Source organism: Mustela lutreola, chromosome 8 (assembly GCF_030435805.1).
Source record: "Mustela lutreola isolate mMusLut2 chromosome 8, mMusLut2.pri, whole genome shotgun sequence".
Lineage (NCBI taxonomy): Eukaryota > Metazoa > Chordata > Mammalia > Carnivora > Mustelidae > Mustela > Mustela lutreola.
The window spans coordinates 130,745,548-130,771,966 of NC_081297.1; the positions used below are offsets into that span (position 1 = coordinate 130,745,548).

The 26,419-nt window shown below is 34.1% G+C and overlaps 1 protein-coding gene across 3 annotated transcripts in view; it reads left to right on the forward strand.

The window, feature by feature from the left end:
- SCYL2 (SCY1 like pseudokinase 2) overlaps positions 1-26,419 on the forward strand; it is a 59,428-nt gene that overhangs the window by 25,297 nt on the left and 7,712 nt on the right. For all 3 annotated transcript variants that reach the window (XM_059186633.1, XM_059186635.1, XM_059186634.1), the window contains exons 3-14: positions 456-613; positions 3,775-3,919; positions 6,309-6,458; positions 8,265-8,486; positions 8,957-9,073; positions 9,665-9,790; positions 10,696-10,872; positions 13,071-13,193; positions 16,775-16,888; positions 19,967-20,099; positions 21,976-22,094; positions 25,064-25,164. In XM_059186633.1, coding sequence (XP_059042616.1) covers positions 456-613; positions 3,775-3,919; positions 6,309-6,458; positions 8,265-8,486; positions 8,957-9,073; positions 9,665-9,790; positions 10,696-10,872; positions 13,071-13,193; positions 16,775-16,888; positions 19,967-20,099; positions 21,976-22,094; positions 25,064-25,164 — 1,685 coding nt within the window. The remainder of the gene's footprint in view (positions 1-455; positions 614-3,774; positions 3,920-6,308; positions 6,459-8,264; positions 8,487-8,956; positions 9,074-9,664; positions 9,791-10,695; positions 10,873-13,070; positions 13,194-16,774; positions 16,889-19,966; positions 20,100-21,975; positions 22,095-25,063; positions 25,165-26,419) is intronic.

Genomic DNA, 26,419 nt, shown 5'->3' on the forward strand with positions numbered 1-26,419 from the left:
CAGAGTTCAAAGACGGAGATTTTCCTATATTCTCCTTAGATAGGGCTCCAGGTCTCATACTTTTAAAAATATTTAGATTTACTAATCATGAAGAAACCAACTTTTTGATATCAGAAAAGTATTACAATGGTGCTATAATTTCCATGACAGATTAGATTTTAGTGGTAGATTATTGTGACACTTGAATAAAATTTTCTTACTCTTGGGGCGCCTGGGTTGCTCAGTGGTTTAAGCCGCTGCCTTCGGCTTGGGTTGTGATCTCAGGGTCCTGGGATCTAGCCCTGCATCAGGCTCTCTGCTCAGCGGGGAGCCTGCTTCCTCCTCTCTCTCTCTGCCTGCCTCTCTGCCTACTTGTGATCTCTCTCTGTCAAGTAAATAAATAAAATCTTAAAAAAAATTTTTTTTCTTACTCTTGTATATTTTGATTAAAATTAGATGCACAATTCTTTCATTAGGAAGTGGCTGTTTTTGTCTTTGATAAAAAGCTGATTGACAAATATCAAAAATTTGAAAAGGATCAAATCATTGATTCTCTAAAACGAGGAGTCCAGCAGTTAACTCGACTACGACACCCTCGACTTCTTACTGTCCAGCATCCTTTAGAAGAATCCAGGTAAGTTTTTATAAAGACTTACATAAAAGACTTGTTGAACAAATATTTAATAATTGTATGTTTCAGTTCTGTCTGTGGAGCATACTGGCAGTGAAAAATTCTTAGAATTTTCCTTCAGCCAGGATGCTTTTATCTTCTTATATATCGGATTTCTGTATATTTTGAAATCTTCAGTAACCCGCTGTCACTTACCTTCTCCCCCAAAGAGCACAAGTTACTTTCTTTCAACCTAAAAGAAAAAAAAATTTACTGTGAAAACTGTATTAAATACTTTACATTTGCTTAACTCATTTCATTAACTCAGTTCTCACAATTACATGGGAGAACTAAGGATCAGAGACATTACTTAAGTCACATAGTTATGGCACCTTGATTTCTGAGCCCATTTTTTTTTTTATTCTAGTATACCATGGTGTTCCTACTCAGAAATATGACCATAAATCTTTTATGATGTTAATATGTTTATTGTTCTTCTTTTCATGAATAAACCCAAAAGAAGAGTATAGTTGTTGACTCTTCTGTAACATTCATTATTGTGAACTCTGCCCCAAAGTGGATACATTTTGTTTGCTATACTTGTTCTGAGCTTTTCAAACAATGCTGTTTCCTCTGCAGTGTTTTCTTTCAGTGTCTACAATGTCACCTATCAGAATCCTACCCATCTTTGTTATTTTAACTTGTATCAATGTGTCTTATATTTCCTTATTACTTTTCAAGTCTCTTGAGGGGAGAAGCTGTCCCTACAACTTCTTTTATAGTAATTTAAATATTATAGAACTAGGGATTTATTGGCAATCATTAAGAGAGACAATTCAAATATTACTTTAAGGCATTTTCATTATTAAGTTGTAAACTTATAAAATGAATAGAAGTAGGACAACTATAGGGAAGGAAAAAATGACTTCCAGTTTTTAATGAGTTAATAAGGTAGAAATAACACTGGAATTCTCCAAAAGAATTGTGCTGTAGTAAAGTCATCCACCTACTCTGAAAGGTCAGAGTTGGTGATGCGTATTGAGGGTAACATGGAGGCAATAATCAAAACCATGAAAATAAGAGTTTTGCAAGAGCATGAGTCGAAAGAACAGAGTACTGCAGAAGAACTTGAAATGTAGAGGGAAAAGAAGAGTCGGAAAGAAACCAGCAATCACTGTTACGTGGCAGGTGAAGAATAGGCAGCTGAATGCATGGAAGCTAAAGGAGGAGAAGGGACCCACTAACACTGAGGACCACTGAGGAAAAAGAAAATAAGGACCTAGAAGAGTTCATTACATTTGACTAGTGAGAGGTTGTTACTGATCTTAATAGTATCAGTAGTAGGATGGTGGTTTGGAGGCTAGAAAATAGATACCAAGGAGACTAGCAGAGAAGACTTCATTATGTGAATAAAGTCCCAGAGGAGGAACTCAAAGGAAATTAGAGGATGATAGTTTAATCACTAATATGCTGAGGTGAAGTTTAGGGAAATGAGGTCATTCATGTTAGATGAACTTTATGCTTTTTATAAGTAGAAAGTGGATAATAGGTAAGTAGTGGGTAAAGGGGAGCCATGGAATGAGGAGCTAGGAAGAGGACTATAAAGGAATGCTCTGGAATGTTGAAAAAAAGAGCAAGGTTAAAATAAACTATGTGACTTAACACTGTGAATTTAAAAAGGCATGGACTTTCTATTCTTTCCTTGTGCTTATGACATAAGCAAGAGAGTAAAAAAAAAAAAACTTATAGTGGTTATTACAGGGTTAGTAGGGGTTTGCTTGGCAAAGGATAATTAGAGTGATGTTTATTGTGATAGTTGGGAGAAGAAGGAATTAAATACATATGGTCAGGACTGAATACTTGCTATTTTGTTAATAAAGGTGTTGGGGAGCTAGATTTGGTGGAGGTAGTAAAGGGGTGGGGGATAATGGCTAGTAAGTAGCTGCGGTTGGGGAAGTGGTTCTTGAGAGGAGGATATAGCCCTTTGGTATGTGACTGTAATGGTGATGGGAGTGAATATTCATGAAAGATAAGAGGGCTTCCAGCTGGGGGAGTAATAATATGGATAGTGATGTGGCCAAGGATGATGCTGGGATAAGTACAGAGAGGAAAAAAATAGGAGTAGCTCAAATACATGAGTCTTGGGAATTACAGAGTACTGTAGAAAAAACTGCAGAGTATTTGATCAGTTTTCCTCCAGTACAGTTCAGCAAATGGAAACCTGGTTGTCCACTGTGTTTATGAGCTTGGTGAGGGAGTAAAGAACAAGGTAGCACCTTTGTTGATGACTGAGCAGGTGTAATAACTCTCCCTCAGCCTAAGCAGCTCTGTCTTAATCTTTCATGTGTATTCAGCTTCTGCATCTGCTTTCATTTGAAAACTGGGTTCAAGGTGGTGGACAGATGAAACAGCAAAAGGTATACTTGCCATTAAACAGTTACAGTCCAGGTGCAGAGTGTTGGCCTAGCTTTGTTACCACAGTACCTTGTATGTCGTTCATTGCCAGAGCCTAAATAAGCCCAGAGCATAAAATGTTAAGACTTGAATCTCAAACACTTGGTAATAATAATAGCAGCAGTAAAGATTTATTAAGTTTCCATGCTAGTGTCTCTGCTGTGTACCTTACCTTCATTATCTCCTTTGATGTTCACAGTTACCCTTCAGGGTGGTTTTTTATCACCATTTTACAAATGGGCAAAGTGAGGCTCAGAGTTAAGGTGTCCGACTCACCTAGTCAGGGAGTAGTGATGCTGGGACTTTGGGAGTTTGTCTTCAGAGCCTGAGCTCTTTATGAGTAAAGCCTACTCAGTGTTGGGATCTAACATTTTCTGAATTTCTCAATATTCTTACACATCAAAGAGCAGTAATTTAAAAATATAAAAGCTGTGACACCTTTTAAAATTATATATAAAAAAGGGTAAAGCAAAACTGCTCTGATTGAAGTAGTTGTAGGGGACCTAGTGCTGTGCTCTGTGCCTCTTTCTGTCTCCTCTTGCTCTAGAGGGGTCTGGGAAATCTGTAGGTTCCCTTGAGTACATTCTGAAAATGGTGGTTTAAATGTTACATTGATGCTGAAAACAAATCTAAGTCTACCTTTTTGTTGACTATGAATATTTTATGTATATTTGATTTTGATAATGTGGAAAAAAATGATGGTAAATAACTCTTTTTCTTTTTTAAAACAGGGATTGCTTAGCATTTTGTACAGAACCGGTTTTTGCCAGCTTAGCCAATGTTTTAGGTAACTGGGAAAATCTACCTTCCCCTGTACCTCCAGACATTAAGGATTATAACCTTTATGATGTAGAAACTAAATATGGTTTGCTACAGGTATGTATTTTTATTTACCACGTGAAAAGAGTTTTATCCTTCAAAATTGTTTTTGGCTGTTTAAAACTTATTAGCAGTATCAACTGTTTTATGTAAACCTTTGGATCCTCTCAATAATTTAAAAATTATTTCTATGCTCTGCAGTTTTTCTACAGTTTATTGTTAGGTTTAAATTATATTTTAAATTTTTGAAACATAACATTGATAACCTTTGTAGAAGGGTACCTACTGGTTGATGGGTTGGTTCCCTTTCGAGTTCTTTGAGTGAATGCATTTCATAAATAAAATATTAAGTTGAAATACTAATGTATTTAATAAAAAATAAAAATTACATCTTTAAGGAAGTTATTTAATAGGTATCAAGAGATCTTGTTAGACTTTTCATATATGTCCACTTTTTCTCTCTTTTTTTTCTTTAAGATTTTTTTTTTTTTTTAATTTATTTGACAGAGATCACAAGTAGGCAGAGAGGCAGGCAGAGAGAGGGCAGGGAGAGGTGTGGGGGGCAGGGGTGGAGCAGCCTCCTCACTGAGCAGAGAGCCCAGTGCGGCCTCCATCTCCCAGGACCTTGAGATCATGACCTGAGCTGAAGGCAGAGGCTTTAACTCACCGAGCCACCCAGTGCCCTCTGTCCACTTTTTCTGATTTTCTTTTCCCTGCCTACCAAAATATCTTCAGGTCTATAGAGTAAATTTATACAGTAGATTCTTAGTTCCATTGCGGACAGAGATAATTTTATCTATTGTTTTTCAACAGCTTTGTTAAGCTGTTAATTAACATACAAGAAATTTCACATACAATAAACTTTGGCTTGATTATTTGTTTTTTTGGTTGTTAAGTTTGAGAAGGTCTTTATAGAACTTTGATACCAGCCCTTTATCTCTAGTGTCATTTGCAAATATCTTCTCTCATTCTGTGGGTTGCCTCTGTTTTGTTGATGGTTTCCTTTGCGGTACAGAAGCTTTTCATCTTGATGAAGTCCCAAAAGTTCATTTTTGCCTTTGTTTCTGTTGCCTTTGGAGACGAGTCTAGTAGGAAATTGCTGTGGCCGAGGTCAGCAAGGTTTTGTCCTCTAGGATTTTGATGGATCCCTATCACACATTTAGGTCTTCTGTTCATTCAGAGTCTATTTTTGTGTATGGTGTAAGGAAATGGTTCAGTTTCATTCTTCTGCATATGACTGTCCAATTTTCCCAGCATCATTTGTTGAAGAGATTGTCTTTTCTCCATTGGATATTCTTTCCTGCTTTGTCAAAGATTAGTTGACCACAGAGTTGAGGATCCACTTCTGGGTTCTCTATTCTGTTTAACTGATCTGTGTGTCTGTTTTGGGCCAGTATATACTGTCTTGGTGATTATGGTTTTGTAATAGAGCTTGAAATCAGGCAACGTGTTGCCCCCAGATTTTTCTTTTTCAACATTTCCTTGGCGACTTGGTCTTTTCTGGTTCCATACAAATTTTAGGATTGTTTGTTCCAGCTTTTTGAAAACTATCATTGGTATTTTGATCAGCATGGTGTTGAAAATATAGATTGCTCTGGGTAGCATAGACATTTTAACAATGCGTATTCTAATTCATGAGTGTGGAATATTTTTCCATCTTTTTGTGTCATCTTCAGTTTCTTTTGTAAGTGTTCTCTAAAGTCTAGAATATAGATCCTTTACATCTTTGATTAGGTTTATTCCAAGCTATCTTTTGGTTTTTGATGCTATTGTAAATGGAATCGATTCTTTAATTTCCCTTTCTCCATTTTCATTGTTCGTGTATAAGGAAGCAACTGATTTCTGTGCATTGATTTTGTATCCTGCCACATTACTGAATTGCTTTATGAGTTCTAGTAATTTGGGGGCAGAGTCTTTTGGGTTTTCCACATAAAGTATCGTGTCATCTGCAAAGAGAGAATTTGACTTCTTTGCCAATTTGAATACCTTTTATTTCTTTCTCTTTTTTTTGTCTGATTGCTGACGCTGGCCTTCTAGTACTATGTTGAACAATAGTGGCAAGAGTGTGACAAGGAGTCCCTTGATATTTACTATCTGTAACTTGGGAACTGAGATGCCTTCACATTTCAAACACAGAGACTAAATAAATTTGGATAGAAAAATGGTTTTAAAGTATCTTTGATTTTGCTTATCTGGCTTTGGAAAGAAACTTTAATAAAGAATTGTATTTTGGTTTTATAACTGGGTTTTTCCCACTAAAGCTTAGATCCTTGTAGCAACTGAGAATATCTACTCTTTTGCATTTATGATGAAATTTAATTTTTCCCTGACATATAAAAAAATCTTTTATTGTAAGAAGCAGCAATTATGATTTTAGAGACACTTTATTATTGTAATTGAAAGGAGTTTTATTTAATGTAAAAGTCTTTTTTCCCCCCAATTACAGGTTTCTGAAGGATTGTCATTTTTACATAGCAGTGTGAAAATGGTCCATGGAAATATTACACCTGAAAATATAATTTTGAATAAAAGTGGAGCCTGGAAGATAATGGGCTTTGATTTTTGTTTATCATCAACCAATCCTTCTGAGCAAGAGGTAATGAAGGTTTTAAGTCTTTTAATTTTTTTTTTTTTTTTTTTTTTTTTAAGATTTTAAGTAATCTCTACAGTCAAGGTGGGGGTCAGACTCACAACACTGAGATCAAGAGTTGCATGCTCTACTGATTGAGCCACCCAGGGGCCTTAGTCTTCTAATATTTTTAAGGCTGTGGAAATTTGTGATGCATCCGGAATGGACTAGAGAATTTGCAAGTCTGATAAATGTGTCGAAATAGGCTACCTGGTACAATGTATGTTTAAATGTGCAGCCTTACAGAAAATTTCTTTTTTTTTTTTTTTTGAAGATTTTATTTATTTATTTGACAGATAGAGATCACAAGTGGGTAGAGAGGCAGGCAGAGAGAGAGAGAGGAAAGCAGGCTCCCTGCCTACCAGAGAGCCCAATATGGGACTCGATCCCAGAACCCTGAGATCATTACCTGAGCCAAAGGCAGCGGCTTAACCCACTGAGCCACCCAGGCGCCCCTTACGGAAAATTTCTAATGTTCATTTTACCTAACAGTATTCTTTAGCTAGTTAATTCCACAGTAGTATTACTTGATTAAAGGATGCTAGAGTTAAACAAATTTGAGAACTATTGGGTTAAGTAGGCTTTTTCCCTCCTGATATCAAATACACTAACAAAGTGAATCTCTAGCAGTGTTTTCCCAACATTGGACCACAGAATCTTTAGGGAGCATGATAACTACAGTAGCAGTGATAATAAGAACTAACATTTACTGAAGTACTTTTCTAACAAAGCACTTTTTAATGTAAAGAACTAACATTTACTGAAGTACTTTTCTAACAAAGCACTTTTAAATGTATTTACTTATTTAATCCTCACCACAATCCATGAGATACGGGAATAATATAGATGGGTAAGTTAGGCTCATAGAATAAAATAATGTACCTAAGTATAGGCAGGTGATTAAGTGGTAGAGGTAGAATTTGAACCTGTTCTCTCTGGTTCTAAAGCACCTATTATATAGTGATTATGATATCTCTGGCTATTTATACTTGGGAAAATAATGCAATATTTCTAGTTTTTAATATATGTATGTAGTTAAAGGCACCATGATTTGATCTTAAAATAGATTTGTAATTTAAGTAAATAACTTTTAAGGGAAGGAGAAACAATTAGTATTGGTTTGGTATAGAATGGGTCGGATACTGTGTTAGGTCCATTTTTTTCTGTACATTTGTTTAATTTTACAACAACCTTTTGAACCTGTTAACTAAATCACACAGCTAGTTAGTGAAAGAACAAGGTTTCAAATAATAATCTGGGTCCATAAAACTTGAAGCCTATGTATCATAGAACATAGGCTATACCTTTTCATATTCATACTGAATCTTATGGTGATAATTTGTCTTCTGGGAGAGAACTCCAATAATCCGAAGGTTTCAAGAGTTCTTTTTATAAAAAAAAAAATTATTTATTTTAAGAGATAGTGGGTGAGCAGAGGGGCAAAGGCAGAGGAAGAGAATCAGTCCCAAGAGGCTCCATTTGCAGGGCTTGATCTCAGGACCCTGAGATCACGACCTGAGCCGAAATCAAGAGTCAGACGCTCAATTTACTGAGCCACCCAGACACCCAGGTTGCAAGAGTTCTTATTCACTAATTTGTTTAGTGCCCTTTCCAGATTTGAGAATTTGAAAATTTTAAGATTGAAGGTGGTGATGATATTTTTACTTCCATGACTGAATATGAAATTAAAACTAGGTTGCTACTGCTTGATAGTGTTTTTTGGTTTAATTTGAAATATTTAATCTATATAATCTTTTTTCTGTCTTCTTATAGCCTAAGTTTCCTTGTAAAGAATGGGACCCGAATTTACCATCATTGTGTCTTCCAAATCCTGAATATTTGGCTCCTGAATACATACTTTCTGTGAGCTGTGAAGCAGCCAGTGATATGTACTCACTAGGAACTGTCATGTATGCTGTATTTAATAAAGGGAAACCCATATTTGAAGTTAACAAGCAAGATATTTACAAGAGTTTTAGTAGGCAGTTGGATCAGGTAATTTGCCATAATATATATGTATACATATATATATATATATATATATATATATATAATTGCTTGCATTGAAAGTATTAAATGTTTCTTTGATTTAAAAAAACAAGTTCAGAAAATTCTCTAAGATGATGTCTCATATTTTAAGTTTACATAAAATCAGCTTAACAAAAGTAATTTTGTAAATAATGAGGATTAATGTTTGATACCACAGCTTTAATTGTGGCTTTTATTTACTACTAAAATATGATCTAAAATGCTGGGCATTTGTTTCAGTATATATAAACAATTTCAGGTATTGAGGATAAGTGTTTTGGTTATCTTGCCACAGAATTAGCAGTTTGTTCACTATAACATATTTTTGAGTGAATTTCAAAAAGTTTTTAAAAATAGACTATTGACTATTGACTATAAATGTATTATGTTCTTGCGTATTTTATATTCATATTTAATATTATCACTCTTTTAAATAGTTGAGTCGTTTAGGATCTAGTTCACTTTCAAATATACCTGAGGAAGTCCGTGAACATGTAAAACTACTCTTAAATGTCACTCCAACTGTAAGACCAGATGCAGATCAAATGACAAAGGTGAGTACACATGAATTCCTGCCTCAGGTAGGGGGACAATGAGTTAAAGTAAATTAAGTGCTTCTAAAGCAAGATTTAGCCAGATAGAGTCCCCAGATAGCATCTTTATCTTTGAGAATGTTAAATATTCAACTTCTTTTAATTTTAAGCAGTTAAATAATTTAGGTGTATAACTGCTCTGATATAAATAAAATTAAGATTTCAAATAATCAGAGTCTTAACAATCATCTAGGTATAGAAATTTGGGACACAAGAATTTATGAGCCTCTAATCTACTCATGTAACTATGGATTTTAATAGAGGAATAGTACTCTTTATGCCTTCAAGATATTTTACTTAATCTTTCAGTATTTACTAGTTAGGTAAAGAAAATGTTACTGCCCAGCTAACTTACAAGTAGTGACTGAGAATTTGAAGTTGAGAGGCAATTTGGTTATTACTTCCTTATTTTTATTTTTATAATTAGAATTATTAAGTGATCTTTAGCATTTTGCTAAATGTTTTTGAATATTTGTTTTACTATATTATAGCAGTTTCAGGTTTGAGAAATACTTTAATAGTTATCAAAATAATTTTATTTCCTGTTTTTAGATTCCCTTCTTTGATGATGTTGGTGCAGTAACACTGCAGTATTTTGATACCTTATTCCAAAGAGATAATCTTCAGAAATCACAGTTTTTCAAAGGACTGCCAAAAGTCCTCCCAAAACTGCCCAAGGTTTGTTGTTGATCACTTTTTATTATAATCAGGATTTACTATAGTAACTCTTCCAGAGAAATAAATGTAATTTTTGCTTTAGGTGCATAAATGACTATGGAAGGCTGCAGACTGAACCTGAAAGTTTAGTGGACCTTTTTCTCAGGGCCCCAAAATAATGTAATAAATTAGATAGATAAGAAAATTAGCAGAGTACTACCTATGCAAAGATAGTACCTGGACATTAAATGTCAGAAGAGAAGTCCATAAGCTGTCATTGTGGAGATCAGTGCCTCACCAGCAATTAAGCGGTACATCTGTATTGTCACTAGCCTCTCCTATGCCTTTAAGTTACCTTTTCTGACTTATTATATCATGAGTGTATTCTAGTATAAAAAATGTTGGTGAATGCCTTAGAAGTCTGTGGTTGGAAATCTGGTGATTCCTGGTTATAAAAATATCTCCAGTGTTTAATCTGTCAGATACTCATTGATTATGCACTGTTGGTCTAGCCCTTTACTTAGATGCTATGTAGATAAAAAAAAAAGGAATCAAAATATTCTTGCTCTCCAAGACTCAGAGTATGTGTAGATAGAGTTAACAATACAGAACAGTGTTTAAATGTTTGGTATGAATCATAAGTAATGAAGAGAAGAGACATACTAGTGAAGACTAATGAGAGAAGTTTTCGTAAAGGAGTGGTGACCATATGTCCCCTTTTATCTGTAACATTCCCAAGTTATTTCTTTTGTGCTGACATAGTTAGTCGGAGCACCCCATTTTACTCTCAACAATGTCCCAGTTTCAACCATAAATTATATGGTCATCTTCCTCAAAGGGACTGGAGGTTTAAGACTGTAACTTCAATATTAATACTAAAGATGTGAAGTTAAATTTAGTTCTATGAAAACATTTTTGCCTTTCAGCGTGTCATTGTGCAGAGAATTTTGCCTTGTTTGACTTCAGAATTTGTAAACCCTGACATGGTACCTTTTGTTTTGCCTAATGTTCTACTGATTGCCGAAGAATGCACCAAAGAAGAATATGTCAAATTAATTCTACCTGAACTTGGCCCTGTCTTTAAACAGCAGGAGCCAATCCAGGTATGTCTATAGATACTCTTTTCTTTTCTATTTATCTGCTGTTATTTAATGATGTTAGTCAATGATGACTATCATTGAAAATGAAAGGAATGGATATGTGGCTTTTTTAAAATTAAGGTAAGTGCTGGAGACTTCTTTTCCATTAGTCAGAAACTATTTTGCATATATTTGAAGTGAACCATTCCTAAAATTGTAATTAAACTTTGCAAGTAAGTGTGTATGCCTCTCCATAATTTACCATCTCAGAAAATAAATTGTAATGAGATTTGGCATGTGGTATACCATTCTTATTGGCCTTACTAAAAGTTACAGGTTTGGGAAGACTATTCCTTTTTCTCCTGCACTTTCGTCTATTTGCTTTTTTTGTTTGTTTTGTTATTTAGGGTCTTTAATTTGTAGGTAGTTTATGCCAGTTGTTTCTCTTTTATTTTCCTGGTAATAAATAGTTTCACCAGAAGAGGGGAAGTGATTACAGCACCAGAGAAATAATATGTGTGTGTATTGTAAGCGAAAATGTAATTAGTTTCTGATGTAGACTCTAGTGTAATACTTATCTGTGAGAATCAAGGTAGTCTTAGGTTTAAGACTGGGTTTGAACCTGATCTTCATCTTTACTAGGAGCACGATTTGGACAAGTCATTACTCTCTTAAAGCCTCTGTTTGCTCATTTCTAAAACAAGAAGGGTTGTTGAGATTAAATGAAATTTCTAGGTACATAGTAAATATTATTACATGTTTCAGCCACTACATGGCAGTAGCGTATTAGTAAACCATCAACTACTTGTTATAATGGTTTTATGACAGGCTCTTCGTGGTTCTTTCTTTGAAAGGAGAGGAACAAAAGGAAGTCTGTGGTGGTAAGGCAAGAGTTCCTGTGGCTAGGAAAGGGCAGGTAAGGGAACTATAGGCTTTGAAACAGAGTTTCCCAAACATGGTCAAGATGTTAGGAGGCAAAGTGATGGAGCCACATGTTCACTCAGTATTCTGCATGAATAGAAGGGACAGTTTGTTCCTTATAATTGTAGGTATGTGTTGTAGCTAGGTGAGAAAATGATCTGGGACAATTGAAAATGTTCTTTCTAGAAATTTTCACGACAGTCCCTTTCAATTCTTAAAAAAAATCTTATTTAAGTTCTATTAATTAACATATAGTATATCCTTAGTTTAAGATGTAGAGTTCAGTTATTCATCAGTTGCACATAACACCTAGTGCTCCTTCCATCAAATTCCCTCTTCAATGCACATCACCCAGTTACCCCATTCCCCTACCCACCTCCCCTCCAGCAACCCTCAGTTTGTTTCCTAGAGTTAATAGTCTCTTAGAGTTTGTCTCCCTCTCTGAGAACCCTCCTACACTGTTGGTGGGAATGCAGGCTAGTATAGCCACTCGGGAAAACAGTATGGAGGTCCTCAAAAAGTTAAAAATAGAACTACTCTATGACCCAACAATTGCACTACTAGGTATTTACCTGAAGGATACAAACATGATCCGAAGGGGCGCCTGCACTCCAGTGTTTATAGCAGCAATGTCCATAATAGCCAAACTATGGAAAGAGCGCAGATATCCGTCAACAGATGAATGGGTGTGTGTGTGTGTGTGTGTGTGTGTGTGTAGTGGAAAACTACTTGGCCATCAAAAAGATGAAATTTTACCATTTGCAGTGACATGGATGGAACTGGAGGGTATTGTGCTAAGCAAAATAAGTCATTTAAATGAAGTTATTATATGGTTTCACTCATATGTGGAATTTAAGAAACACAACAAAGGATCATAGGGGAATGGAGTCTCTTTCATTTCTGTACCTTTTCTTCTACTCTTAAACTTAGAAACCAAGTGAATTTACTGCTTTGGGATATTTGACTTTGCTGTTTTCAGGCTTTTTTTTTTTTTTTTTTCCAATTAAGTAGATTCCAGATAGTGGTAGTTATGGGTGAGTGATGTATTATTGAAGGTGTGTGAGAGTTAGGAAATTAGTCTTCATTTAAATATTTATACTGAGAGCAGATATTAAATAATGTGCTTCTGGAAATGTAAGAAACTTGATTTGTATGTTTTTGTCTTCCATGCCTTCAGGCTAGCAACATGGTGAGTGTCAAAATGTAGAACTTACTTTTTTGAAGATATTTTAAATTTTGTCATAAGTGAAATCTTTTAAAGATTCTAGACTTTAATACATTGTTCCTCTTTTCTTACATAGATTTTGTTAATTTTCTTACAAAAAATGGATTTGCTACTAACCAAAACTCCTCCTGATGAGATAAAGAACAGTGTCCTACCAATGGTTTACAGAGCACTAGAGGCTCCTTCCATTCAGATCCAGGTATAATATTTGATTTTTTTCTTTAATAATGATTTTGATTTATTTTTTGTTTTGTTCTTAAAGCAAAAGAAAGAAGTACATTTTGGGGTTGAGTTGTAAAATCTTTTCTGTAAAACTCAGTAGTGATATATATTAATCCATTGAATTGGATTGTGTACTATTACTAAAATGTATCTGCTCCCAACTAGTTTAAAGAATCAATTGACAAATGCCTGTATTAATGAAATACAATGAAAGATGTTCTATTCTGGAAAATTTGATTTATTGTCATTTGGGTCAGTATATCTTCTTCCTGAATGAGTAACTAACATAGGAATAAAAATGTCAAAGATACATGTGCCTTTTTCTTATGAAAATATTAAATAGGTACTCCCATACTCATAATTTTCTTTCATGGTTGATAACTCAGTCTTCTAAGTGTTCCTTCTACATTGAAGTTAATTTATGGAGCAAGTAGATAGAAAACCAGGCAGTAATTTAGTGTGACCATTCCTAACACATTTGTAGTCATGCTTGTTTGTCACAAAGGTGATGTTAAAATATTGTGTTCTGTGCCAAACTTTTAGTTCTTTAGCTTTGCTATAAAGTTTGGTTCTACAGAACTGTCTGGAAAAAATTTTTGGATCACTGTTAAAAGTGTAATTTATTTTTTTGATTTTTTTACTTTGGAAAAAATAAGTACTTATATTAAGATCATTGCACTGCTTAATGGTTTTATATTTAAAGTTTATTTACCAGTATAGAAATTCTAGTAAAGAAAAACATAATTTTAATTTTTTTTAAAAGATTTTATTTATTTATATGTCAGAATAGAGAGAGAGAGCACAAGCTTGGGGAGTGGCAGGCAGAGGGAGAGGCAGGCAGAGGGAGAAGCAGGCGTTCCACAAGGAGCCCAGAGTGCGACTCAACCCCAGGATCCTGGGATCATGACCTGAGCCCAAGGCAGAAGCATAACTAACTGAACCACCCAGGCATCCCTAAAATTTTAATATTTAGAAGTTACTGACCAAAACCTTCTTTTTCCTTATGTGAACCTAATATTGGGGGTGCCTGGCTGGCTCGTCAGTAGAGCATGTGACTTTTGATAACAGGGTTGAGTTTGAGCCTCATTGGGTGTAGAGATTACTTAAAAATAAGTGATGTGAACCTAATCCCACATGTATGAGGTTACGTTTTTGGCTCATTTCAGTCTTTGTCTAAGTTCATTTGTTTATTCAAAGTTGTGAAGTTGATGTTAAATTTTGTCCTTATAAGGTCATACTTCTTAAAGGTGAGGATTTGCTGCCTTTGTCCAAATGACAGGGGACAATTGGGGAGGGTGTACTTACTTCTACTTTTTAGCCCTTTCCAAAGGAGTTGTGAATTATAGCTTCTTAAAACATTTCCACAGGCCCCGTGTACCAAACTGGTTTTATAGTCACTGAGATTAGGAAGGAGAAGAAAAGTTGAGTGACATGAAAGCCCATTTTTCTTCCTAAGGGACTTGATTTAGCCAGTAATTATTAGTCAATGAATATTTATTGAAGTAGTTAACATTTAATTCAGATTGACCTGTGCAACTTTGCTGAATTTTACAAACCAGCATTTCTTGTATCATTCTATATAAATCTTTAGTTACCTGTCCAATTAATTAGTATGAGCATTGCTTGGTAGAGTCTGATAAAGTTAAAAGACTGTTTAAGTTTTGGGAGAGTATTAGAGCAAGAGCAAGAAACAAAAATCTTTTGAAGTTTCATGCAGATAGAACACTGGAAAGTAACTTCCGAAATTCGTTTTTGGAGTGATATTTTAAAGTGAAGTTTGATTAAAAATATTTAAGAAGCTAAAGAGTTTAGAAAAATACCTGGAAAAGTAGAAGATGGTTTACAAAAGTTAGGATGCTTAGAGGCATGAACAGAAATATGTATGTAAACCAACTTAAAACATTTTTAGCTTTAAAATTAAACATAGAAGCTATGCTTATTCTTCCCTCTCCACTACCAGTTATAAAGTATAACTAAGAGGCAGAAGTTCCTGAGAATGAGTTAATGATTTCCTTGAGTTTTGGGTTGTTTCAGTTTCCTGTTCTTAGATTCTTCACTGTATTTCCTTGAGTTTTGGGTTGTTTCAATCTCCTGTTTTTAGATTCTTCACTGTATTTCCTCTTCAGGAAAAGCTCTTCCTCCCCTCCTTCACCTATATGATTTAGACATAATTTAAGATTTGCCTCTTTGTAACTTACTGCTAGGTTACACACTACAATGTGTATGCATGCTCACTCTCTTGAATTAAAGGCTGACCTTCCCTATGGAGGCACCCTCTGGTAACGGGAGTACAGTATCCCACGAGCTATTCACCCTTGCCTGTTCTCTCCCATCTGTAGAAAATGGCCCCTTGAATGTAGCTTGTACTTCTTATCCTCGAGGTACGTCACCCACTTATTTATTATAGTTCTGAGTGGATATAAACATCTGAGTGGATATAAACATATAACTCATATATGTCTTTTAGAAATCTGGGAATAAAGCAAATAAAATATGTGGCCATTATTCTGATAACAGATTCTTAGTGGTTAATTCATTTCTATTTTCTAGCTACAAATGAATGTCTTTAAGTATACCAGATTTGTTTAACTTCTTCCCTGATACACATTTATGCCTCCATTTTCTTCAGTAATCCCTTCTGTGCTTTGCTACAAGGATCATTCTGCCCTTTTAAGGTATCTGAGATGTATGTTCTTCAGCCAGTTAGTTTTCAAGCCATTTCTTTTTCTTTTCTTTAACTCATTTAGTTCCCTTTTCCTTAGTCATTGCCCCTTTTCCTCTGTTAGCCTCATTCAGAGTTCCCAGTTAAAATCATTTACATTATGGCCAGCATTAGTTAACAATGTTTTAAATAGCTTTTTCCTGTTTCTGTGAGTTATACTTCAGAATTTGGAAGTACTTAAAAATATAAAGAAAATTAAAATCCTCTCTCAGAGATGCCCAGACTTAACATTTCCAGATCTGTCCTTATGTCTTTTTCCCTGAGCTTATAGACAGACACGTGTACCTACACATTTTAAAAGTTGGGATTATGTGATAGTATCTTACTGCATTTTCTCCCTAGTATTACTAAACAATCTTTTAAAATATATTAAGTAAAATGTTCATATTCTGTTGTAAGGGTTTATGTAACAGCTAAGAAATCCCTTATTTAAGACGAATAGTTTGATGTCACTTTGTACTTGATTTTCCCTCATTGTGAAAGAAAGCAAAACTTAGGTGTTCCTATTCTTAAATAATAAATGATGAATTGTGTTGTGAGGGAAAGAAATTTAGGTATGAGACCAAGGAATGTTGTTACCATATGCTAGGTCATATGACCTTGTATGATTTTGAGGAAGGTCTTTTGAGTCTGTTTTTTCATCTGTGAAATTGAAAACTAGTGATAAATATTCTGCTTTCAAATAATTGTTGAAAGGAGCAAATGATACAATATACATAAAAGTTTTTTTCAAACTGTGTGACAAATTAGCCATGCAAATGTAAAACATTCTTTAATATGTGGGAGAAAAGTGAAGAGAATCTTTCCTAAGATTGAATCCATGTTTTTCTTAATAGGAACTCTGTTTAAACATCATTCCAACCTTTGCAAATCTTATAGACTATCCATCCATGAAAAATGCTTTGATACCAAGAATTAAAAATGCATGTCTGCAAACGTCTTCCCTTGCTGTAAGTAATTACATATTAATTTTTGCTTTTCTTTAACTTCTCATTGTTTTAAATTATTTTCTTATTGTTAAATAACCCTTTTATAGTTTGTTTATATATTTCATCTTGGCTGTAGGTGCCCTGCATACAGTCCTATAAAAGTGATCAATAGCTGTAGTTTTCCCTCATACATGATTTTGTAGTATTATATCCCTGGCCTTATTCCTGTCCTTTAATTTTAGTGCTTCAAGAGAAGATTTGAGTAATTTTTCTTTCTTAAGACTTTTATGCTTTAATTCACAATTTTGTTGGTAGTTTTAAAATAATCATGAGTTTAACTTGTTGTTAAAGTCTCAAAACTTTTGAACAACTTCCTTTCATAAACTGCCTTTACTTTTAGTTATCTGTATTTTTGTACCTACCACTTACTTGCCTACTTTCCAAAAAAAAAATGAGGGTACAGTAAAATACATTAATAAGAACACAAGGTGGGGGGGTAGTGTACTCAAGAATCTAGGCCAAAGGCAGCTGATTCCTTTGAATTCAGAATTATAACACTGTTGGTAGTCAAGGATGTAAATAGCAGTAAATAACAGTTCTCATTATCTCGTATTGGGAGAAATATTTATTCCCAACCTTTTCTCTAACAGTAGATCATAAGAATTGATCCCACAGATAGTTCTTTATGGAAGTAACATTGAATATTCTCTTCAAATAGCAGCTTTAGAAAAGATGGAGAGATGTCCTTCGTTCATCTGATCAGTTCTTTATATTAATGTTTGCTAATGGTCATGTTATTAAATTTGTAAGTATAGTTCTTTGGAGACCTCTTCCATCTTTATTAGGTAAAATGTAAATTTAAATAAATACAAGCATTTGTAGCTTAAGCTGATTTAAATGACATGATTTTACCTTATAGTGATCCAATCCATTTTAGGTCATGGGTTTTATTTATATATTTATTTATATATTTGGTATAAAAAGCACTGAGATGGAAAGCAACATCAAAATGGAAAAAAAATCATTGTTTACCAAGATGAACAGTATGAAATGAAGTAAAAAAACCCGAGTTTTTATTGACTCTACTACTAACTGTCCTGCGCCATTGGGCAAGTTAACTTACCCCTCTGAGTCTTTTTCTTCATAAATATTAAAAAGATTTGAAATTCACTTCTTTTCTCTGAAATTTTCTAAATTTTATGATTGAATTTTTAAAATAGATGGTAGTAATATTCAGCTAAAAATTTCATTTTCAACATGTCCTTTAAAAATCTGTAGGCTCCTGGTTGGCTTGGTTGTAGAGCATGTGACTCTTGATCTTGGGACTTGTAAGTTTAAGCCCCACATTGGGTGTAGAGATTACTCAAAGTAAAATAAAAAATAAAATCTTTAGAAAAAAAAAGAAAATGAAAATCATATAAGGCACACTGTATTTTATGGCAGCGTGGATTTATTTTAGCATACATTTTGTAAAAGTACATGTTCTGGTTTAGTTCGAAGTATGCAGGGTGAGATGGGAGGCACTGATACTTAAGTGGTCTGTATTAATGCCTGGGAATGTTTATATCTCTTTTTAAGAAGCCAACTGAGCCATTAAAGACATGATTACAAAGAGTTATAATGAATGTATTTAGAACAGTAACTCTGGAATGGATTTGCATTTTATACACGTACAGTGCTCGTGTCTTCAGAGGAGCAAATCTGAATTCTGAATTTCATTCATATACGTAGACCTCTAAGGTTAAAGAATTCTAACTGGGAAATTAGTGGAACATGAGTTTTGAGTTAGAATTGTATTTAATACTGTTTCCTGAAAATAAAGAGAAATAAATTCTACACAGAGGTAGGTAAGATGCTCCAAGAGTTCTATTTCTTCATGACTTACATGACTAATATTTTATATTAAAAATAAAAATAAAATTAAACTAGTATTTCTAGCTTCTCTTGACACACATATACACACATATAAAAAATGTAGCAATTCCTTTTATAACACTGATTCTAAAAGCAAATTAATTAGGTATCTTTTTTTAATATATATATATTATTAATATATATATATCTTTTTTTAATATATATATATACTTTATGTTCGAATTTCAGAAAAAAATTATATCTTCTTTTCAGAAAAATTTTTCTATCTTTCTTATAGAAATATGGTGCTTTTTTTTTAACCAACTAAATTATTTTCTGCTTTTTCTTAGTGTGTTTTTTAAAAATTTAAAAAATTTTTCTCCAGTTCTATTGATAGGATCCTGACCAAAATATTCTTTTTTTAAAAATTGAAATATAATTAACATATCATGTTATATTAGTATCAGGTGTATAATATAATAATTGAACAATTCTATACCTTCCTCAGGGCTTATCATGATAAGTATACTCTTAATCCCCTTTATTTCACCCAGCCCTCTACCCACCTTCCATTTGGCAACCATCAATTTTTTGTATGTAACAGTGTGCTGTATTTTTTTGCTTTGCCTTTTTTCTGAAGGTATTCTATCTTAACATTCTCAAGCTAAAAAAATAGGGTGTGACATGCTTATCAAAGTTGCCACACAAATATAGATAGAATTTTGATAAAAGTACTAAGTATCAGGTTCTAGTTATTGGTGTTAAAGATATATTAGAAATAGAAAACTTTATGTAGGGTAAAATATAAATAGTTTTTACGTGATGTTGAAATATTTGAGTTAAGAATGAATTAACCTTGAGTTAGAGGAAAGTACTGGAAGCTAGGAGAATGTAGTCCTTTTCATAATTCAGATGTCCCCAAAGACTTATTGTTAGTAAACACATATATAGTAAAGCTTCTCAAATCCTAATCACTTTATTTAGAAGGATACAAAAATTGAAGTCATTTCTTGCTTTTAGCTAACTAGTGTCCTGGTAAAGCAATCATAAATTCTTACTGAAACAAGTCCAGGGGAGTTAGTAAATAATGTGGATTTCCTATATTATTAAAGAAGGAGAGCTTTTAAACCTACTTTTATTCTTGAGATTTTAATATATCTATATGAAGATTAAATTTAGAGTTAACCGTTTTGTTCTAGATTGCAAAGACTTTAAATGACTAATGCAATTTACCTCTTTTAATAGGTTCGTGTAAATTCATTAGTGTGCTTAGGAAAGATTTTGGAATACTTGGATAAGTGGTTTGTACTTGATGATATCCTGCCCTTCTTACAACAAATTCCATCCAAGGAACCCGCAGTCCTCATGGGAATTTTAGGTAGCTGAAAACTTAATGTTATTTGATGCTACTTTATTGTTTTATAGTCATGCAAATGAATCTTCCAAATTATAAAACCTTTGTATCCTTTTTCAGGTATATTGCATTCAGTAATTGAGGAATGGTGGGATAAATATCATGATATCAGTTTCCTTTTTGTTAATTTTAGCAAAAACCGTGGTCTTCCTTGACATTTACAAAAGAATTAGACATTTGAAAATCCTAGCTTCACAAATAACATGATCATATGTAGTTTTCTCTGTGAAATGATATCAAATAAGAAAGGCAAACAAAGCTGCTTAAAATGCTGATACCAGTCTTAATAGTAATACTTGATGGTTACTTGGTACCCAGTTTGTATTAGGCGCTATGCTGAATATTTTTTCTGCATTATCTCATTTTGTCCTCTCCAAATTCCAGTCAGATAGGTACTGTTCTTTCTGTTTTATGGTAAGGAAATTGAGGTCCAGAGTTTAAATAAGTTATCCAAGATAATACAACTGATAAGTGGTAGAGCTGGTTTTTGATTTATATATGTTCAAATCTTAGCCAGTATGTTTCACTATTAAGTGATGGGTTTATGAAGCATATTAGCCTTACAGCATATTCTGTTCCATTAGCATAATGACAAATTACTCTGTCAAGAAACTCTGAAATTGTTCACTATAGTTATAGCTTTGACAATAGAAATTATTTACTATCAGTTATAGTCTGGAAATTCTGAGGTGCTACTATACTCATGGAAACAGACATAATTGTAGAATCACAAAAACATGAACGAGTTTACATTTTACTAAATTTAAAGTTTGTTAATTTTGAAGAAAAATCAAATTATTCAGCTGTGTATTTTTAACAACTACTGTTGTGCCTGGTCTACAGAAAGTCCTCAGTAAATATTTGTAGGAATGGTTAGCAAATAATTTATTGTGGACCTGTGTAGGCATGGGATATGGTATGAAATTTCTCCGCTCAAAGAAATTTGTTTTCTTGAGGACTTTGGCGCAGTGGAAAGATCTCTAGCTCCAGTCCTGGTTGTGTCAGTTCCCGCAGTGACTTTGAAAAGTTACTTCATCTACCAAATGAGGATAAAATGCATCATTATGGGAGTCTTAAGGGAAATCAGTGATAAAATGGGAAGGCAGAAGTCATGAGCACAGCAAATAAGTACCTAGTGAATAAACATTTAGTAGGTGTTCGATAAAGTCACTCTTTGAGTATATAAGTGAAGTGTCCATTAACAGCAAAATTATAGGATATGGTGTGTTCTGAGGGTATGGATTATATACAAAACACAACAAAAGCATTTAGAGAATGAGAAACAAATGTGCTCAGTTTACCAAATGAAGGCTTTGTAGAATAAGTGTAATAAGCAGGGTCTTAAAGTTTTTGAGTAAATAGGTGAGACTGTAGGGAAGGATTGTGTGGAGTTGAATTAAATTATTAAAATTTCAAGCATGTTAAGTCTGATTAGTTGAAGAAGTGAATAAAGGTATAAGACCTATCCTTACTCACTTGTGAAATAGATGTCTCAAGCTTGAGTGAGAAGTCTGAACTATATATTCAGGTAATTTCAGGATAGAGGATCATTCTGTAACCTTACTCCTGTGGTATGATAGGCTTTTAATGTTATTCTGACATTAAATGTGCTCTTAAGCCAAAAGAATTCAGGATAAATATGTTATGCTGTTTAAATCTAAACTGGTGATAAAGCTGAAATCATTCTGATCCATATGTAAGAACATCCTTCTAGGCACTGACAAGGAGAAATGTGTAATTATATTAATTATCAAGATATTTCATGTAGATACAGTATTTTCCTAAATTCTCTTAACTTGTGGTATTAAACTATGAAATTTGTATCATTCTTTTCTGTCAGGTATTTACAAATGTACTTTCACTCATAAGAAGCTGGGAATCACCAAAGAGCAGTTGGCTGGAAAAGTATTGCCTCATCTGATTCCCCTGAGTATTGAAAATAATCTTAATCTTAATCAGGTAAGAATAGTTTTGTGCTTTATTCAGTTTATCCAGCTTACTGTTTCCTTGGCATTAAATATATAAATATATTACATTTAAATGTGGCTAAAACAAGAAAAAATATGCCAAAGAATTCAATAAAGAAAGTTTGTGGATTCAAAGTAAGCAGTATGTAGGCCTCTCTAACTAGAACTTAGAAAGATATGTTGGATTTTGGACTACTTCAGATTTGGGGCTGGGAAGCTGATCAAAGAAAAAAATCAAAGTAATGTGTCTGGGGTGTATATCTGTTATTATCTGTTATATAACAAATCACCATACACTAGATGGTTATTTCATCATTTCTGTGGGTCAGTCAAGCCAAGGCGTGAATTCTCTGCTCAGAGTTTTCACAGTGCTTACAGTCAAAGCCTGGGGTCTTATCTGAAGGCTCGGTTGGGGGAAAGAAGGCTCTGCTTCTAACCTGCTTACATAGTTTTTGGCAGGATTCAGTTCCTTTTAAGCTGTTGGACTGAGGGCCTCAGTTCCTAGCTATTAGCTAGATGACCTGTCAGTTCTTTGCTTCATGGGCCTTCCAGCATGGCAGCTTGTTTCATCAAAGTGGGAAAGAGAATCTGCTAAAAAGATGGAAGTTACAACATCCTATAGTGTGATCAAGGAAATGACATCCATTACCTTCGCTGAATTCTGTTGGTTACCAGCCAGTCCCAGCTCCTACTTACTCTCAAAAACGGAGTTACACAAAGCCCTGAGCGGCAGAATGAGGAGATAATTGGGAACGAGTTTAGAGTCTATCTGCCATAGGAAATGAATAATCCAGTTTGACTGAGAGATACCTATAATACAGTAGGGAAGTAATGGGAGAGAGATAAATTGAGACTAGTATAGGTAGACTTCAAAATGCTCTCTGATTTAGGTATTTGTTTTTTTGTTGTTAATGATGTGTTTTTCATTTTAATTCCGGTATAGTTAACATACAGTGTTAGTATTTACAGGAAATACTAAGTAGCAATCAAGACATAATACAGCTTGTGTTGGTCAATGTTCCAAAGACCACCTCCAGATTCAGTGATTCAGTAGAAGGAGTCACAGGCCTCAACCTACAGTTGTATTCATGGCTATGATTTTTTTTTATGGTGAAAGGGTATAAAGCAAAATCAGCAAAGGAAGAAGGCTGGAGCACTCTGGAGGAAACCAGCTGCAGGTTTCCAGAGTCATCTCAATATATTTACTCTCCCTGATAATGTGTTGTGATAGTATATGTAAAGTGTTGTAGCTCTGTCTGCCTGACATGTACCCAAATTCCAGACTTCCAGAAGGAAAGCTAGCGTAAAATGGTCTTTGTACAACTTAGTGAGCCACTTTCATTAGTTAATGGTGGGAACTCCTAAAATCTGAGTTCCTGGACACCAGCCAACAGTCAACCTCACAAGCAGGCCTTTTCAAAGATAGCAGTCCAGGCCCACTGTGTTAATTCTTCTGAACCAACTACATTCAACTATATGTAACCAACTACATTCATATGGATGAATCTCCCAAACAGAATGCTGAGCAAGTGAAACCAGACAAAGAAGATCTACCAAATGATTCCATTTATATAAAGTATAAAAATAGTCAAAATGACACTGCCAGAAGTCAGGCTAGTGTTTACTTGTAGGATAAGAGGGTGGGAAGTAACTAGAAGGGGTCAGGAAGCTTATGGGGTGCTGCCAGTGTTCTTTTTCTACATCTGACCAAAACTCATTTGTTTTTTTTTAACATGTGTGCTTATCTATGTATACTTTTCCTTTAGTTTGTTACACTTCATTACAAAGTTAAAAAAAAAAAAAAACCAAAAAAACTAATCAGATTGTCCATCCAGGTAAACTGCTAAGGAAATAATGCGTTTTGTTACTCTCATGGTAAGAAAAGGGATGATTGAGCATCATGGTGAGAAGCAGTGTCGAGTACAAATGAGCACAAGCTCTGGAGACAGACTTAAGTGAATTCTCATGCTCCCATATGTTATTTAGTATCTCTTACTAAGTTGCTTTCTCTCTCCCAGAACCACAGTTTCCTCATTTAAGGAATAGAATTTTTTTTTTTTTTTGAAGATTTTACTTATTTATTTGACAGAGAACAGAAGCAGGGGGAGCAGCAGAGGGAGAAGGAGAGGCAGGTTCCCCACCAAGCAGGGAGCCTGACGCGGGGCTTGATACCAGGATCCTGGGATCATGACCTGAGCCAAAGGCAGACCCTTAACCAACTGAGCCACCCAGGCACCCCAAGGAATAGAAATACTAATAAACGTACTATGAAGAGTTATATAAGCACCCAGTACAAAAAGATTTAGGAGGGAAAGAAAGCAGTTTCTAGATTCTTCCTGTAATATATGGTATTGTTAAATAGTTTATGGTGATCTGAGGTACCTAAGAATCATCATTTAACCAAAGCTTAAACTACATTATGACATAGTATTAGATACACTTTAAGAACTATAATTATTTGAAAGTTAAAACATATACATTTTAATATTTCTACTAACTTTAGAAAACATTTATTTTAGCCAAATATGTCATTTTTATAACAGTCTGAATGAACTGACTTTGTTATGCATAATTAAATGGGTTGTTTCCAGATATGTACAAATTCAGATGGTCAATTTTAGACTATTATAGGAAAATCAATATGTAATGACTGCTGGGGGTAAATTTGTAAAGACTGCTGAATGATAGCTCTTAGAGAACTCGGGCTATAAAACTAATTGAGACACAATTTCTGGAACTTGAAATCCTCATTAGCTTTATCACCATCATACAGAAATACTATAAAAGTTTGCTGTGATATGCTGAGTTTAAATATACTATTCTTGTGGCATCACTGCTGTGAGTGGGTCATATTCTGGTAAAAATAGAGAGTATTATGGTTAACTTGTTGAATTATTTTATTAGATTACATTTGTTGCTAATTTGAAACATTATAACTGTATCAATTTCTTATTGTACCAGTTCAATTCTTTCATTTCCGTCATAAAAGAGATGCTTAACAGATTGGAGTCTGAACATAAGACTAAACTGGAACAACTTCATATAATGCAAGAACAGCAGAAGTAAGTAGGCTGCATATGGATTGTACATGGTCCCAGAGTGAGATTAAGTTACTTCATGACTGATTTTCTGGAATAAGGACTAGAAAAATGGATTTTTTTTTTACTTTATTATTTTAATTCCAGTATCATTAACATATAGTTTCAGGTGTACAATATAGAGATTGAACAATTTTATACATCATTACTCAGTGTTCATCATTGAGCCCCTTGACCTATTTCCACCTATCCCTCCACCCATCTTCCCTCTGGTGACCATCAGTTTGTTCTGCGTAGTGAAAAACTGATAGATTTCAATTTGTTTACATGTAAAGCATTTAAAAATTTTCCTTTATGTTAACTTGAACTGTGTAAAATAGAGTCTTATGGAGAATCAAATGTCATTTCTGAGTATACAATGATACAATCTTAGCATTTTCTATACATAAGGAAAATTCTGTTTCTGAGAGTCTCTTGTTATGTTAGCATTAGCTACTAGAGGTGTAAATTCAGGGTGATCACTAAGAGCACCACTTACAAGTATTTTTCAAATCTGTGAAACCCTGGTGTTTTGATTTCTCCCTTTTTGTTTTTCCTGATTCCAGAAACATTTATAGGGCATTCATTTCATATTTAATACCACATCATCTACTTTTTTTTTTTTTTTTTTAGGGAGAATTATCTAAGTTATTTGCAAAATACTAGTATTCAAAGGAAGAAGGGAAAGGTGAAAATTACTGGAGTTGATTAAACTCCAGTGTACTAAAATGAAATCTCCACTGTATTTGCTTGCCAAAGAAAAACACATGATTTTAGGATGTCTGTTTAATCCTGAGCCAAAAGATATCAGTGAAAAGAGACATCAGGGGCATGTGGGTGGCTTAGTCGGTTAAGCGTCTGACTCTTGATTTAGGCTCAGGTCATGATCTCAAGGTTGTGAAATTGAGCCCCACATCTGGCCTGTGTTGGGTGTGGAGCCTGCTTAAGACTCTCTTCCCTCCTCTGCCTCTCCTCTTTCTTTCTCTCACTCCCTCTCTGCCTCTCCCTCTTAAAAAAAAAAAAAAAAAAAAAAAGATACCAGAACATCAGTAAAGTTGATACCAATTATGAGCAAGATTCCCAGATAGAAAGTTTTTAGCTTCTGCCCCAGTGTAAGATAAAGGCTAATGGGAATAAATATACCAAGTGTAGAATGACATGAAATAGCCCTTTGTATGTTCTAATATTCTGTGATGTATATATTTATGTTGTTTGATGGATTATTAACATAGGAATCAGA